At 32.8% G+C, this 15404-nt stretch overlaps 2 protein-coding genes across 2 annotated transcripts; one reads left to right on the top strand and one right to left on the bottom strand.

Moving 5' to 3' along the window:
- Nucleotides 1-1755: 1755 nt before the first annotated feature.
- On the bottom strand, nucleotides 1756-8633 carry LOC132725302 (uncharacterized). Its single transcript, XM_060710403.1, has 13 exons — nucleotides 8535-8633; nucleotides 8087-8134; nucleotides 7470-7549; nucleotides 6474-6545; nucleotides 6180-6282; nucleotides 5722-5813; nucleotides 5078-5143; nucleotides 4368-4473; nucleotides 3977-4120; nucleotides 3205-3334; nucleotides 2875-3017; nucleotides 2378-2492; nucleotides 1756-1947 (listed from the first exon to the last, which is right to left on the bottom strand). Exons 1-13 carry the CDS (start codon nucleotides 8548-8550, stop codon nucleotides 1821-1823), a joined length of 1242 nt encoding a protein of 413 aa, XP_060566386.1. The 5' UTR covers nucleotides 8551-8633; the 3' UTR covers nucleotides 1756-1820.
- A 1574-nt stretch (nucleotides 8634-10207) lies between these two features.
- LOC132725318 (adrenodoxin-like protein 1, mitochondrial) lies at nucleotides 10208-14933 on the top strand. The gene is made up of 6 exons (XM_060710424.1): nucleotides 10208-10396; nucleotides 12433-12487; nucleotides 12793-12899; nucleotides 14047-14134; nucleotides 14442-14494; nucleotides 14808-14933. The coding sequence occupies exons 1-6, from the start codon at nucleotides 10243-10245 to the stop codon at nucleotides 14909-14911; spliced, it is 561 nt and encodes a 186-aa protein (XP_060566407.1). The 5' UTR covers nucleotides 10208-10242; the 3' UTR covers nucleotides 14912-14933.
- The last annotated feature ends 471 nt before the right edge of the window (nucleotides 14934-15404 follow it).

Here is a 15404-nt window from a genome sequence, read left to right as displayed (position 1 = left end):
TCGTTGTTCCGTATGTTTTGTGTCATGGCCGTTGTTCCGACTGTATTGTTTCATGGTAGTTGCTCCGTCTGTTTTTGTATCGTGGTCGTTGTTCCGTCTGTTTTGTTTCATGGCCGTTGTTCCGTCTGTTTTGTGTCATGGTCGTTGTTCCGTCTGTTTTGTATCATGGCTGTTGTTCCGTCTGTTTTGTATGATTTTCGTTACACGGTTAGTTTCTGCTCGCATTGTCGTTGTATCGCCTATTTTGTTTCGTGGTAGTTGTTCTGTCTGCTTTGTATCAAGGTCGTTCTCGTGTCTGTTTCGTTTTATTGTTATTGTTCCGTCTGTTTTTTAGCTCGACTATTCGATAAAAATAAGTAGAGCTATTGTAGTCACCCGAGCGTCGGCGTCGGCGTAACCACTGTTTCACAATGTGAAAGTTTTTGTAAGAGTTCAAATATTTTCAAAGTCCATTAACATATGGCTTTGAAACTTTGCACACTTGTTCACCATCATGACCCCAACCTGTAGACAGGAGGAGGTAACTCTATCAAGCATTTTGACAGAATTATGCCCCTTTTTCGACTTAGAATTTACGTTAAAGTTTTTGTAATAGTTCAAATATTTTCAATGTCCATTGACATATGGCTTTGAAGCTTTGCACACTTGTTCACCATCATGACCCCAACCTGTAGACAGGAGGAGGGAACTGTATCAAGCATTTTGACAGAATTATGCACCTTTTTCGACTTAGAATTTACGTTAAAGATTTAGTAATACCTCAAATATTTTCAAAGTCAATTGATATATGGCTTTGAAACTTTGCACACTTGTTCACCATCATAACCCCAACCTGTAGACAGGAGGAGGTAACTCTATCAAGCACTTTGACAGAATTATGCCCCTTTTTCGACTTAGAATTTACCTTAAAGTTTCTGTAATACTTCAAATATTTTCAAAGTCCATGGACATATAGTTTTGAAACTTTGAACACTTGTTCACCATCATCACCCCAACCTGTAAACTGGAGGAGGTAACTGTATCAAGCATTTTGTTTTTACTATCAAGCACTAAGAATAGTCGAGCGTTGCTGTCCTACCGACAGCTCTTGTGTATGATAGCCGTTGTTGCGTCTGTTTTGTTTCATGGTATTTGCTCCGTCTTGTTTTGTTTCATGATCTTGGATATATTTGTATCATGTACTTTGCTCCGTCTGTTTTAGCATCAAGATTTTTGCTTTGTTTGATTGACATCATGGATGTTGACCCGTCTGTTTTGTTTCATGGTCGTTGTTGCGTCTGTTCTGTATCATGGACTTTGCTTTGTCTTTTTTTTTTTTGCATCATGTTTTTTGCTTTGTTTGATTGACATCATGGTCGTAGATTCGTGTATTTTGTATAATGGTCGTTCTTGTTCTTGCGTCTATTTTGTATCTTATCAAATTCAATGACGGTAAGCAGTCAATGCAGGAATCTCAAAAGATATGCCTGGTATAATATATGACATTAGTGTAAAGCAAATTTGAAACTTGTCCATAGTATCACATTTAAAAAGCGAAAATGAAATCTCAGTTAAATAAAATATGTCATTGAACTTGAAGTTTCGAATGTCAGCTTATAAAAACAGGTTTCTAATCTAAATGGTCTCTTATGTATCTTAAATAGAATCTAGCATATATCCTAAAGTTGAATTCGAGCATGGGTAGGGGAGCGGGCTTTTATAGTTCCTTTTTGCACTAAACACCACTATGAAGTAAAGGAAAAAAAGTTTTAATCGTTTTATATATTTTAATACAAACATGTATTTGCGTTACAAAAACATAAAGAAGGACACATGGTGTATCAGTTAGCAACATATCCCTGTGGATAATTGATCACGTACCCACCCGGGCAACTGGGGGTTTTACAACATTTTCCTGCTGCAGGAGGGTCAAGGTGACACTTGTCGGGGAGATTCCATGTATAACATCTGTGAAATATTAACATATATCTATATTTATAAATGTACAATGTATATAAAATGTATATGGTAAATTAAATAAGAAACAAATTGGAAACAAATCTAATTTTGTTGTTAACAACAAAATGTAGGAAAGTGTAGTTTCTAATAAACTTTAACTACATTTTGGATAAGAATTATTGTAAAGGAGCGAAATGATGCTTTGATTCAAGGTGTATATGAAATGAAACACTGTTTCAAACTTAGAACATATGCATTACGTTCAAGACTGAATTTATGTTTCTAATTAATGATGATGGAAATAATCTTTGGGCATGAAAACAAATTTGAAAGATATATTTTAAAGACATGTTAGCGTTACATGCACAAGTCATCCTGTTATTATGTTACCACTGATATAAAGAAACGTATAATATAAAGTTAAGCATCATTGACTTACAAAGAGGAGCACCTATAATACCCTCTGTTGGCCTCTACACATGTGCACTCGTATTCACAACTGTCCCTCCATTTCTCGTCCTGTTTATATGTATTTCCCTTATAATAACACTCGTCTGCAAATATATAACCGTACCTTTTAAGTCAATATTTACAAAATAAAACGTTGCAACGGCTTAAAATTATAGCAGGAACTTTCAAGATGTTGTTGTTGTTTTTTTTCCGTCGGACAAGACATGTATTTATTAATCATCCATGCAGTTCCATATAAATGTACGAACCTAAGGTTACATTTCTTCCTTTGATGACATTTCACTTCAAAAACGCCCTAAACTACAATATGTTGGATAGTAGCTTTAAAAGAACGGCATAAAAACACCGTACGTGGTATCAACATGTTCAAATGCAACGAATAATAAGGGTCCTTTGATGAACTAACTTTTTAAATAAACTACATTATGCATATTTATGTGTATAACTAAAATAAAAGAAACTTACTGATGCCGGTAAAGCCAGTACTGTTGGTGGAAGTAGAGTTTGTATAATGTATGTGTATGCCATGACAGTCCGGATGTGAACAACATTCTCCTGGTGCACGGACCATAGAACATTCTTTTGGTACATTTATGTATGTTGGACATCTTTAAAATAAAACACATTCTTTAAGCCTTTGAAGAAAATCCTTATAATAACTGAGAATTCAAGAAAGAGTTTATTTTGCAAGTTTGAAATCATTTCGACTCTCCTTGTCAAATTTCAATTAATACAGAATTGAATTTACACATAATTATATACAATGTACAGTAAGTATCATATCTTCTAACTTACATATCCTGACACGTGTATCTACCAGATCTATCATCAATACACGTGCATCTAAAGTCACAGCCCTCGTCCCACGTGTCACCCTTGTGGTACACCTTTCCTTTGTAATGACATCCCCTCAGATTGTATATAACTAGATAGAGTAACGCAATTAAATAGAGGTTTTTGAGGAAATAACACAATTAAATAGAGGTTTTTGAGGAACTAACACAATTAAATAGAGGTTTTTGCGGAAATACAAAACTAAAAATTGAAAGCCTGAATAAAAACTATAAGTAAGTAATCAATTAAGATAGAACAGGTACGAGGACACACCTTTAATGACGTCATTAAAACTACTACAAATTATGTTTTTATGAGACTTCAAAATCTTACGGATGTGATTTACGGATTTGATTTACGGATGTGATTTACGGATTTGATTTACGGATGTGATTTACGCTTGGTTTGCACGTGACTTCTAGAATTAAATTTTTTCCTGTTGTTACTTCTAGAATGGAAGTTCTTGTTGTTGATACTCTTTTAATACTTTTATAAATTAGAAACATGAGAGTCTATATAATGGAGAAGATGATGATATAATTACTTCTAGAATGGAAACCCTATAAAATGATACTTCTAGAATATCGACACGTGTCTTGCACTAACACTTAAAATCTTCTTAGAATGCCGCCCATATTACTAGTACGGTATACATGTAGCTACTTGTTAACATGTCATGTATACAGATTTATAATATTGTACACATACATGTATATTGTAAATAATATCTCACATGTAGTCTGTGAATTAGATGGCGTATTTGTAGGAGCATGTGTGTGAGCGTGTGTCTGGGGAGCTGTTACTGGTGGCTGTGTCTGAGGTTCTGTTACCGGTATTTTAGTGGCTACAGTTGCTGGGGCCTTTGTTAATGGAGATCCTGTCATTGTTACATATAATCAAAAATCATAAAATATCTGCAGTGTTTATAATGCATAAAGCTAAAGGGGGGGGGGGGGATAAAAAGAGAAATCAGGTAAACACGAGAAGCCTTCTTTAACATTACGAAAAATAATAATCTGATTTAGATCATAATAAGATGAAAAACTGTGTCAGGTCAATGATAATTTGATATCTAATTAGTTTATTTACAGAAAATTGAAACAGGTAAGTGCGTGTATGTGTACCTGTATTTAGACACAAATCTCTGTTACAATTTTCTCCTGTACAACATTTATGGCATTGACTTGCTTGTCTCTCTACCAGACTGCGATACGTCTGTGGTGTACAACCCTGAAATTTAGTCCTTGTAAATATATAGTGCTATAATGGGGTAAGCAATCGCAACTTGTTGGCCTTTTCCGCCATTCATTGGTTAAAGATATCCAACACAGTAAGAATGCTTTTTGTCTACGTTACAGAAATAAAAAATAAACGTGTAATTCAGTTCTCGGTTACTGCTTGGAATTGTTAAACTTTTGACTGCAATGATGTAAAGTATTGAATTGAGTAAGGATAATCAATGAGAAGTACGTTATGAGTCAATTTTAACTAAACAGCCCTGCAAAACAAAACCATTTGTAGCTATGCAGCTACTGGACATGGGTCGAACTAACGTTCCCTGCATAAGAGCCGCATTCAACAAGAAATTACAGATTTTACTCGTGAAAAGATGCCTTGACATCCTGATGCCCATTTTCGTAAACCACCGACCTCTCGTTAAAGCATACTTATATTAAAGAATTCAATATGCAAGTTGGCAAAATTCAAATATCAACATTCAGGTGGCACTTTTAGTGGCAAATCTTCTATAACAACTTGCCCACAGCGTCTCTCTTTTCTTACACCCATATTGTTATTTCTATGTTGTCCTAAAAGTTATATTATTTAAACTTACTTGATCGGCACATCCTAGCTGGTACCTGAGCTCTCCAAAAACGTACTTTTCTCTTGTAAAGCATACCTTTAAATATAAAATTAATACAGTACCGAATGTTTAATAAAGTGCAACATGTCTAATGTACATGTGTTTTATACTAGTAAATAGCCTACAAGCTATCCGAGTTATGACCTTGTTTTGTTCATAGTACATGTACATGTATACTGAAACATTGTATATCAATCATATTGTTTTAATTCGTTGTTATTTTGTTAATATGTTATCAAATATGATGTAGACTGACTATGGTTTGTTATTTTTCTATTAATGTAAGTAATTTGATAATTGAAGACCATATAGACAATACAAGCTAGAGATAAGGCGACAGTGACAATGAACTTTAGTACGTTAAATAAGTAACATATATAAATTGTTCCTGGTTTAATCTCTGGGGCATACTGCTCTTATTTCTGTACTAGATTCTATTGCCCTTTCGGAAATGTCGACCATACTTTGTGCGTACACTTGAGTGTCAGAATTCAGTCTTCATATTGTCATATCTTCTACTTCAAACCATAAGGCAAAACTGAGTCCATTCGAATAACTGTTAGTCATACCCAACCTTTAATTATTGGAACAATGCACTATGGTAAAAGATTTACCTGTCCGTTAGCACACTCTGTAACCGCCCCACAATGTGTCGGATGTTCCACTGTGCTGCATTGTAAACATCTAGGTCCGTGTGTCGTTGGAGCTAAACATTGAAATTACTGTTTACATTGAAAAGTGAAACTAGTCGGTACAAATGTTCTCGTGCAGTTTAATTAGACTGGTCCGTCACTAACGTTTTTAATTGAACGAATCAAACTGCTGAATGATGTGCTCAAACAAGAGTAAAATAACACATACATTAAATGATAAGTAAGACTGAGATTTGTCCTCTTAATATACAAATCTTGTATTATGTTTTAAGAGTTTATCACAGAAAAATGTATTAATCAAATCTCTTTAGACTCCCAATGCAAATGTAAGAGTATATATGGTGCTTATATAGATTTCTTTTATGAGGGTACATTTTGTATATGTGCAAGGTATATAGTAATATATATTATATACGTACGTGGTCCATCACACAATTCCTTGTTACAATAATCAGCATGACAACATCTGTTACAGAAAGCTATATCACGTTTACCAAAACCAGTTGCTCCAGCGGGACAAGACTTTGAAAACAAAGTACAAAACTACATGTAGTTTAAATGTGAAAAAATCATCAGTTCATTTCCTTTCATTAAAATACGAATATATAATTGTACTTTATTGAAACATCCTAATTTGTTCATTTTGAATGAAATGTCCCTGCAAAAATGTAATACATGTATTTTGTTGTACCAAAACTGAATTACATACTTACCGCTTTGGCCATGCAACCCGTAACGTAGTAAAAATGTCCATCTGGTTGTGCATAACTTATCACGTGACACGTCTGAAAAACAACAATATCATTCATTTGAATGCTTAGCCTGAGGTCCTACCATAGGGCCTTGCAAAGGACACGGACGGGGCATTCAGGGCATAAATAACCCCGCATAGTACGTTTGACATATCTCCAGCTACTTCAAATGGTGCCAAATAAAACCCTCGTATTTACTCTGACACATGGGAGGTACAAAGATCGGAGGGAGAGAGAGATAACCCCCTAGTACAATAAAAATAATTAGCTTCTCTAGTTAACAATTGCGAGCACGGTTTTATCGAGTCTGTTGAAAGGCAGCGTAATTATGTACAACGCCCCGTAGCACCGGCTATAAGTTGGTATGCAATCTCTACACTAAAATTAAGTATTGGATCAATGAGCAGGAAAAATATTACAACACAAGGATGAAGTTCAAGGCCATTAAATTGATCCACACAGCACTTGACACCTGCTGTTTTGAGTATAAAAAAATAGAAAAGTGAAGAACCCTCGAGAGCAAATGAAAACAAAGCAATTAGTTGGAAGTTGCACACAGGCTTAAGAACAGTTGCCTCATTTTTCCCATTATGTCCCGGATAAGGCTGAGGTAACAAATGAATTGTGCTTTAGAAGTATAAACTATATTCATTACATTGTTATAAACTTATGTGATACTAATGAGCATTTTCTTTATATCACTTGTTCATTTGTGCACGAGTTATAAACGGTAATAAAATTGTAAACACATCATCTCCAAATTATACCATGTAAGTCTTTATGTGTCGTTCATATTAATCATCACTGTATACATTTGTATTTGAATTCTGCAAACAAATGAAAGACATTGTCATCTCTATCTTTATACATGTCTATTCTATTCAATGGCTTGTTCACGTGCACTCAATCGGTCATGATCTATAAGAAGGCACTTTTTTCATTATCAAAGTAACCTACCTCCCCTTCTTTACACTGAACCACTCTATCACAGTCACGTGGATGTGCGACATGGTCACATTTGTAGCACATTGTAGCATCTATTTAGAAGAAAGAAATGAGCCGTGTCACGACAAAACCAACATAGTGCGTTTGCGACCAGCATGGATCCAGACCAGCCTGCGCATCCGCGCAGTCTGATCAGGATCCATGCTGTTCGCTATCAGTTTTTCTACTTGTATTGTAGTTGGTAAGCCAACAGCATGGATCCTGATCAGACTGCGCGGATGCGCAGGCTGGTCTGGATCCATGCTGGTCGCAAACCCATTATGTTGGTTTTGTCGTGACGCGGCTCATTTAATCTTATCATTGGAAGTTTTAACGAAGCCTTAATGAAAGAAAACTGCTTGAAAGAAATGCACAATTTACAATGGACAAGGTTAGTCATCTATTAGTTTGACGATTAAAAATATTCAATTAGATTCATGTAAGATGGAGTCGATATCGATCCAACAATTTAATAATTATAGCGATAAAATGAATAACGTTGCAATACATTTATTGATATAAACATAGAGGTCATCATAGTAAATATATCATTTCGTTACTTAACAAAAGATGAGTACTGTTTAACTAACCTGTTTGTTCTAAATAACATATCAAGACTACTAACATAAACAGCAACACTGCAATATAAATATATAAAAAAAAGTTTGATTATAAAAAACAATTTACTATAACAGTGCAATTTAATTACGTCTGGGACAGAAAGATACATGTTAAGTCCCAAATTACGTATAAGAAAAAAAAGAGGAGGCCCTAATTATACAAAGAAAGATAAATTAACGTTCTTTAAATGCTCGTACTACGCTATATTTAGGAATCATACAAATGCTAATAAATCATTATTGAGTAACAAAACCATTTACTCGTGCATCAGTGATGCACGTAGCGCTGCCATGATGGTGATTTATTTACGGAAGAAAATAATTTCTAGCATTTAATTGATCTTAATTTAATTTGGCGTTCGAAAAATATCTTATTTACATATAATACCAAGAAAAAAATTGAAATGTAATAACTCACCTTTAAGGAACTCCATATTTGATAGTTATATACTAGTTTCTGACTGTATAATCTTTGTTATATTAGTTTCTTATCTTATCAGATAATGAGGGTGTAGTCTGTATAGGGCGTACGGGATGCACTTCTCTATATGAGCCGCGTCATGACAAAACCAACATAATTGGTTTACGACCAACATGGATCCAGACCAGCCTGCGCATCCGCGCAGTCTGATCAGGATCCATGCTGTTCGCTTACCAAATCTATAACAAGTAGAGAAACTGATAGCGAACAGCATGGATCCTGATCAGACTGCGCGGATGCGTAGGCTGGTCTGGATCCATGCTGGTCGCAAACGCACTATTATTGGTTTTGTCGTGACGCGGCTCATATATAGTTCAATATTAAATAAAAGGTCAGTAGGATTATAATATTGTTATCCTGGTAGAGTTCCATTAAAATAGTATACACATTATAATTGTTTCGTCGGTTTTTTAATTTGCAGTATATATTACGGCCTTACATTTGTCTCGAACATGCCGGAACAATATGAAAATATCATTAAATTGATACATTGAGATATATAATTTGTTCATCTAATGACTCTGGGACATAATATACAACTTATATTCTGTCCCAGAATGACTCAAGAATGCTTAATTTGTTTCTTTAATTTATGTATTTGGTGTTAGACTGTTAGTGTAGACTGGAAAGACGACATATGTCTTCCTAGTTACAGATCTATGCAAAGCTAATGAATTTAGGAATAGTTATGAAAATGACAGCTATAGTAAAGCTGTTAATCTGTATGAGAATAGCCTTTATTTTAATGAAAACTGTGTGAGCACTTTCGAATATAATATCTCGTTGTCTTGTAAAAACTTTTGTTATTTCGTAAATTTCAACCATAGACACTTGGTGTGGAGCTCAAAACGCCTTTTAAATCCAAATAAAATGCAATATTAATATTGTGTGCAGATATATATTCTCTATTCTTTATCTTAATCTAAACTTTATTTAAATATTTTTGTCTCTTTTTTCTTCGAAACATAACAAAATCATCTGAAAAAAATACCTAAATTGAATACTAGTTAAAAACAATATTTTACTTTGTTATAGAAATTGTTTGGAGTAATCTCCCAATATTATGAAACAATCTTGAAACAAAATTTTTCTTATTCTACTACTCTAGATAATAATGTTCTAACAAATTTATTCATTTTAATTATCTATCTGACTTCCTTTTTTTCTGTATTATTCTAACCAAATATGTGCATATTTTTATTGCAAGTTCCTTATGTTTGGAAAGGAATTTACATAAAACACATTTGACTTGTTTTCCAATCCTTACTGTATATTTATGTTTAAAATGGAAATAAAATATTATTTAAACTAAATAAAATGCATATTTGTGAATCCAAGCACATGTATCTTACTTAACATATATATATTTCATATTTCAACACAGACACTTGAGGTATGGAGCTCAAAACGCCAATAAAATCCAAATAAAATGCATATTTATTTGGATTTCAAAGAGTTTTAGTATATACCAAACGTGATTGTTTAACATTTTTCCTGCTAATCATTGTAAAACAGTACCATGAAGATGTGATACAATGTAAATAACATGTAAATGCTATATACGGTTAACTGTATACTCATTTAGTTGTGTAAGACCTATCTAAAATGCAAATTCTCACAAAAATATCATATTACAGTTGCAAACATGGCTGCGCCCATGCGAATTGCAAAATCAGTTTCTTTAAATCGTTGCATTTCCTGTGTTAAATCGGCATTGTCACTTCAAATGCCAGTTCAGACATATTCTAAAATGAAATATTTTTTGCATCAACAAAGGAGAACATTTCGTCTTTGCACAAGTAAGTTTTATGTAGCCGAATATTTAATTGACAAGTCAAATGACATTGGTTTCGGCCCACTTTCTTTTCGGCCTGTATATTTAACACTGTTTAATTATATAGTAAATTTTTAAAGTCAAATTTTGATTACACATTCACTGTTGATGAATATAGATTTAAACATCGGCACTTTCCATGACAATCGTTGCATGATATATATTGCATTTCGTGAAAAATATACAACAAAAACTGATGCTGAGCAGGATATACTGGTGATACAAAAATCGTAGTAACTGAAAAATTAGTTTTAATGCGCTCACTCCCAAAAATATTATTGTTACACATAAATAAATGGCGCAATAGCTGTGTTTCCTAACCACTGACAGTCATTCCTGAGGTCCCGGGTTTGATCCTAGGTAACACCCTTGGGATTTTTCAGAGACACTATCAGTGTTTCCCACCTACCTAGAGATGTCCTGGTAAGAAATCCAGGTAATCCTCGCATCTATCAGTGCTATGCACTGGGCATGTAAAAGAACCATGGGTCCTATTCAATAAGAGCTAGGGACTGATTCCCTTATTCCCTTGTATCTCATAGCTGTCTGTGAAGTCTTAATTGTCATGTCTATCACAGTCCAAGTCAAAATATATTGATGTGCCAAAGCAAGATTCTGGGATATTTTTGTGCTGGGTCAGAATCTCGCTTTTATGTCTTTGAGGCAAGATATTGCCCTGAAACAAAATAGCACAAACCTTGTCGCGTAGTACAATTAGTTGGACTAGTCTAATAAGTCAATGTCCCCGTGAGGGGTTTGACATTAATGGGAGATACATGTAGATAGATAAATACACATATATTTGGCTTGTCGCACGATTATGGAAATCCAGAACATTAAATAACTCTTAGTTATGTCAGGCCTGATACTGAAATTACCCATTTTGTATGATGATAAGCAGTTCCTTAATACATAAAATAATTATAACCTATTAATAATTATACAATGTTATAATATTGTGACAGTTCTATTTTTCATTTATAAACGAGGATGGAAGGACCATTTTACCAGAGGTAAATAAATGTATTTCAGGAAATACAATGTGAACTAAATGCTGGTATCTAGTACCAGATATTGTATCCCCCCACATTCACTTGCAATGATGTGCTTGTATTGGTGATATTTTACTCGTTAAAGAAATGAAATAATATAAGTTCTGATATTTAAACAAGTTTTAATAATATTGTCCACTTATCTGTACAAATGTGGACTTCTTGAAAAATCCTGTTTTATATGGCATTGCATCAAAGGAGACAAGCCCCAAATGTTTACAAGATCAAGTTTTGACAACACATTGTCTGTAGAAAGTGATTAAAAAAGAAAACTTCTTGTACCTACCGCCAAACTGACACTTAGAGTGTGTGTAATGCTTAAAGAACACAAGTAAAAATCAAGAGTTTTTATGAAAATAACAGGTACTACTTTTGTACACGAAATACTCAAACTTGATATGTCTGTGATTAAATTATGGTCACTATGTTATATCTCAAAATGGTGTCCTTTATTACAAGAGCTAGTCAAAATATAAGATTTGTCAAAGCGAGATTCTGAAATATTTTTGTTCTGGGTCAGAAACTGGTTCCTACCAATGCCATTGTGGCATAGACAACAGAATCTTTTGTCAGCTATTCCTGCAACGCATCCTTATTAAAGAGTTCTAAATACTTTCAATTGTAGAGGGGAGATATTGCACATATACACAAAATAGCACAATTTCACATTGTGTAGAACAGTTAGTCAGTTTACTTGACACTTCTTAGGTTAGTCAGTTTACTTGACACTTCTTAGGTTTGTGAATTTTGTGTGATGAGTAAAAACACATTCGCTTTCTTTCATACAAGGTCATACTATGAAGAATCTTCTAGAACATTGTATGATGTTTAAAGCACATAAACTGTATTGTATTGTATTTAATTATAAAGTAGGGAGTTATGAATTCAACAAATTCCTTGTTTGAAGTAAACATTAATTTCAAATTTGTATTTTGTTGTATATTTTCAGACCCTTTACTACATGGAGAGTATGAATATCAGGAACCTAAATCAGATGATGAAATGTATGTTTGAATTACTCTTTATAATTTTATTTCAAAGTTCAGTAATAAGTTAGTTTCATAAAAATTAAATAAATAGTTACTAAATCAGCTTATATCATTGTTATCAGTCCTTCAAAATTTAGTGAAAGAAGTAAATTTCCAGGCACACTAATACATAATTTTTGCATTTATTTTAATGGCATTATTTTGTTATATTTGTTGTCAAAGTATCAGAAAAAGGTTATTATAGGGAAAAATGTGTTATCAGAGCAGGATACTTTATATGTTGATCTGAATTTTTCATGTAAACACATTTTCATTTTTAGTGTAAATATAACCTACATAGATAGAAGTGGAGAAAAAATTGCAGTAAAGGGAAAAGTTGGTGATAATGTGATGTACCTAGCTCATAGATATGGTATTGAGTTAGAAGGTAAATATTTCTCTTTTGAAATATATATATACATGTAATGTGAATTTGAACAACAATAAAAAGAAAATATGATTAAAATTAAAAAAGTCTTTCACTCATTTATTGAACAAAAAAATATTATCTAATCTCGCATCATGCTTTATCAACTTGATTGTGTAGATTTGTAATGCAGATGATGCAACAGAAAATGTTGACATCAAGTTTTTATGTACATGTGTATTTGGGTCATTAAACTAAACCAGAAACTTACAAATCTTGAAACAAAAACGAAATATTCTTTTTATTTTGTGTCTAGCCAGCAGTGATTTTTTTTACTTTTTTCACAACAACCCATACCCCCTAAATTGTGAAGTTTTAGCACAATAATCTATCAAATTGTGAAAAAATAAACAAGAATAAATCATCACCTGTAGTCACTTTATTCATACATTTAATAATTATGCTCATAGTTTCAGCTTTTTTCTTTTTATTCCGTAAAATATATCAATAAAATTCTCAAGATTGTCATTTATCAGTTCATTATTTTGTTTGGTACTGAAAAGCAATCCTGGCAATTGTGAATTTTTTTACACATTTTTGTGAATATTTTATGTTTTTTTGGCATTGTAAAGAGGCCTTATTTCGGGGTCAAAATCAACCAAAAAAAAACCACTGGCCAGTATGATAAATTCAAGGTTAAAGTAGTCTGACACACACATGGAGATTTAGCTATTAACTTTAGTGTTATGTTTGTTTTAAAAAAGGGTCATAGATTGATGTGTAGTTTTATCTTTATTAGAAAACTGACAATACTTGCACATGATATGCTATATTTACTGCATGTATTACATGCACAAATATGACTTGACAGCAATAAAGTCAGAATTGAATATAAATGTGATCAGAAATGATCTTTCTGCTCATTATACTTGTAAGAATATCTTGATAATTATAGTACTTTATTTGACTGTCTTAGATTTAACATTATAACAAATCACTCTTGGCACTTATACACCTTGAAAGATACTGGATTGGTAAAATCCACATGAGTCAAATATAGGTTTCAGACCAAGATTCTCTTATAATAACCCTATAGTTTATCACATAACAAAACTTCAGCATTGTTCACCTATTATAATATTGGTATAATATATAATTGATATTGCAGGTGCTTGTGAAGCTTCTCTTGCCTGTTCTACATGTCATGTTTATGTAGATGAGAACTATTTTGATAAAATACAAGATCCAAAGGAAGAGTAAGTGACTCTTATTATTATTATGTTACAATATTTTAACATGTGAAAGGAAACTTAGTATTTGAAAATAACAGATGTTCATAATTCTGCCGAAAATCATCAAAAAAAAAATGATGACAGTATGCCCACCTTCCAACATTTACCAATCAAATTATATAAATACCAGAGGTAAAATAATTACAACACTTAATCTTCTTAATCAGGTTCTTTTATGCCATTATGTTTGTCATTATTGTAAGTAAAACAAGATTTTTTATTTGTAGAAAAATTATAAATTGTAAGTTGAATGTTTGTTTGAATGTTTCAGGGAAGACGACATGTTAGATATGGCACCTTTTTTGAAAGTAAATTCAAGATTAGGTTAGTTTGTTTGTTAGCACAATAATGTATATTCATTTTACCTAGTTTGTTTTAGTATGTTTTGATGCTTCTGGGTAGTAGTAAATACAACTGAAGTTTATATAAAAGACTTCCCATACATGGAATACATTTTGTGAGACAAGTCGGTTAAATTGTATCATTACTAATGCTATGTGTATACAAGATTAAAAGTATTTCGTCAAACATTTGCTTGGTTCTTAACTTTGTATATAATAAGAATGGATACCTGTTCTTCATGTTGTTGATGTTAAAAAAATAAATTAACAGGTAAATAATTTATGTATATTTGTAGGTTGTCAGATTGTACTATCTAAAGACCTGGATGGAATAGAAGTAAAATTACCTGCTGCAACTCGAAACTTTTATGTGGATGGTCATGTACCACAGCCTCATTAATATCTACTAACTATTATGAACAGAATAAGATAACGATTCCGTTTTATGTATCACCCTACCCATAGCTTCCCCTATATACATGTATAAGGTGGTAAAGTTTATGGATGTAGATTTGTATCAAATTTAAAGTTGTCTGCATGTTTTGTTACTGGAGTATTTTTTATCAAATTATCTAAAGGGACTCCACTAAGGTTTTTTATGTATGGCAAACTGGAAATATGATTTTGAGATTTGTTTACCAATTCTTATCTGTCTGGAACATTTAAGCTTGTGTGCAAATTTTCAGCCCATTCCCTCAACCTGTAGATCCAGAATATTCATTTTATTGCAACACCTTTCATCCAAATCTGGCTATGAAAAGCTCAAAAATCATTTTCAATTTAATTTGGAGTATATTCCTTTATTATCCTTAAAGATTTTTCGATTTGAAGTCCTTCAATTGATATTTGTAAGATTTTCAATTTGAGCCGTGTCATGACAAAACCAACATAGT

The sequence above is a fragment of the Ruditapes philippinarum genome, unplaced genomic scaffold, assembly GCF_026571515.1.
Source record: "Ruditapes philippinarum isolate M1 unplaced genomic scaffold, ASM2657151v2 ctg351_1_1_1_1, whole genome shotgun sequence".
Lineage (NCBI taxonomy): Eukaryota > Metazoa > Mollusca > Bivalvia > Venerida > Veneridae > Ruditapes > Ruditapes philippinarum.
The sequence above is the reverse complement of the archived record's forward strand: the minus strand, read 5'-3'. Positions and strand labels throughout refer to the sequence as shown.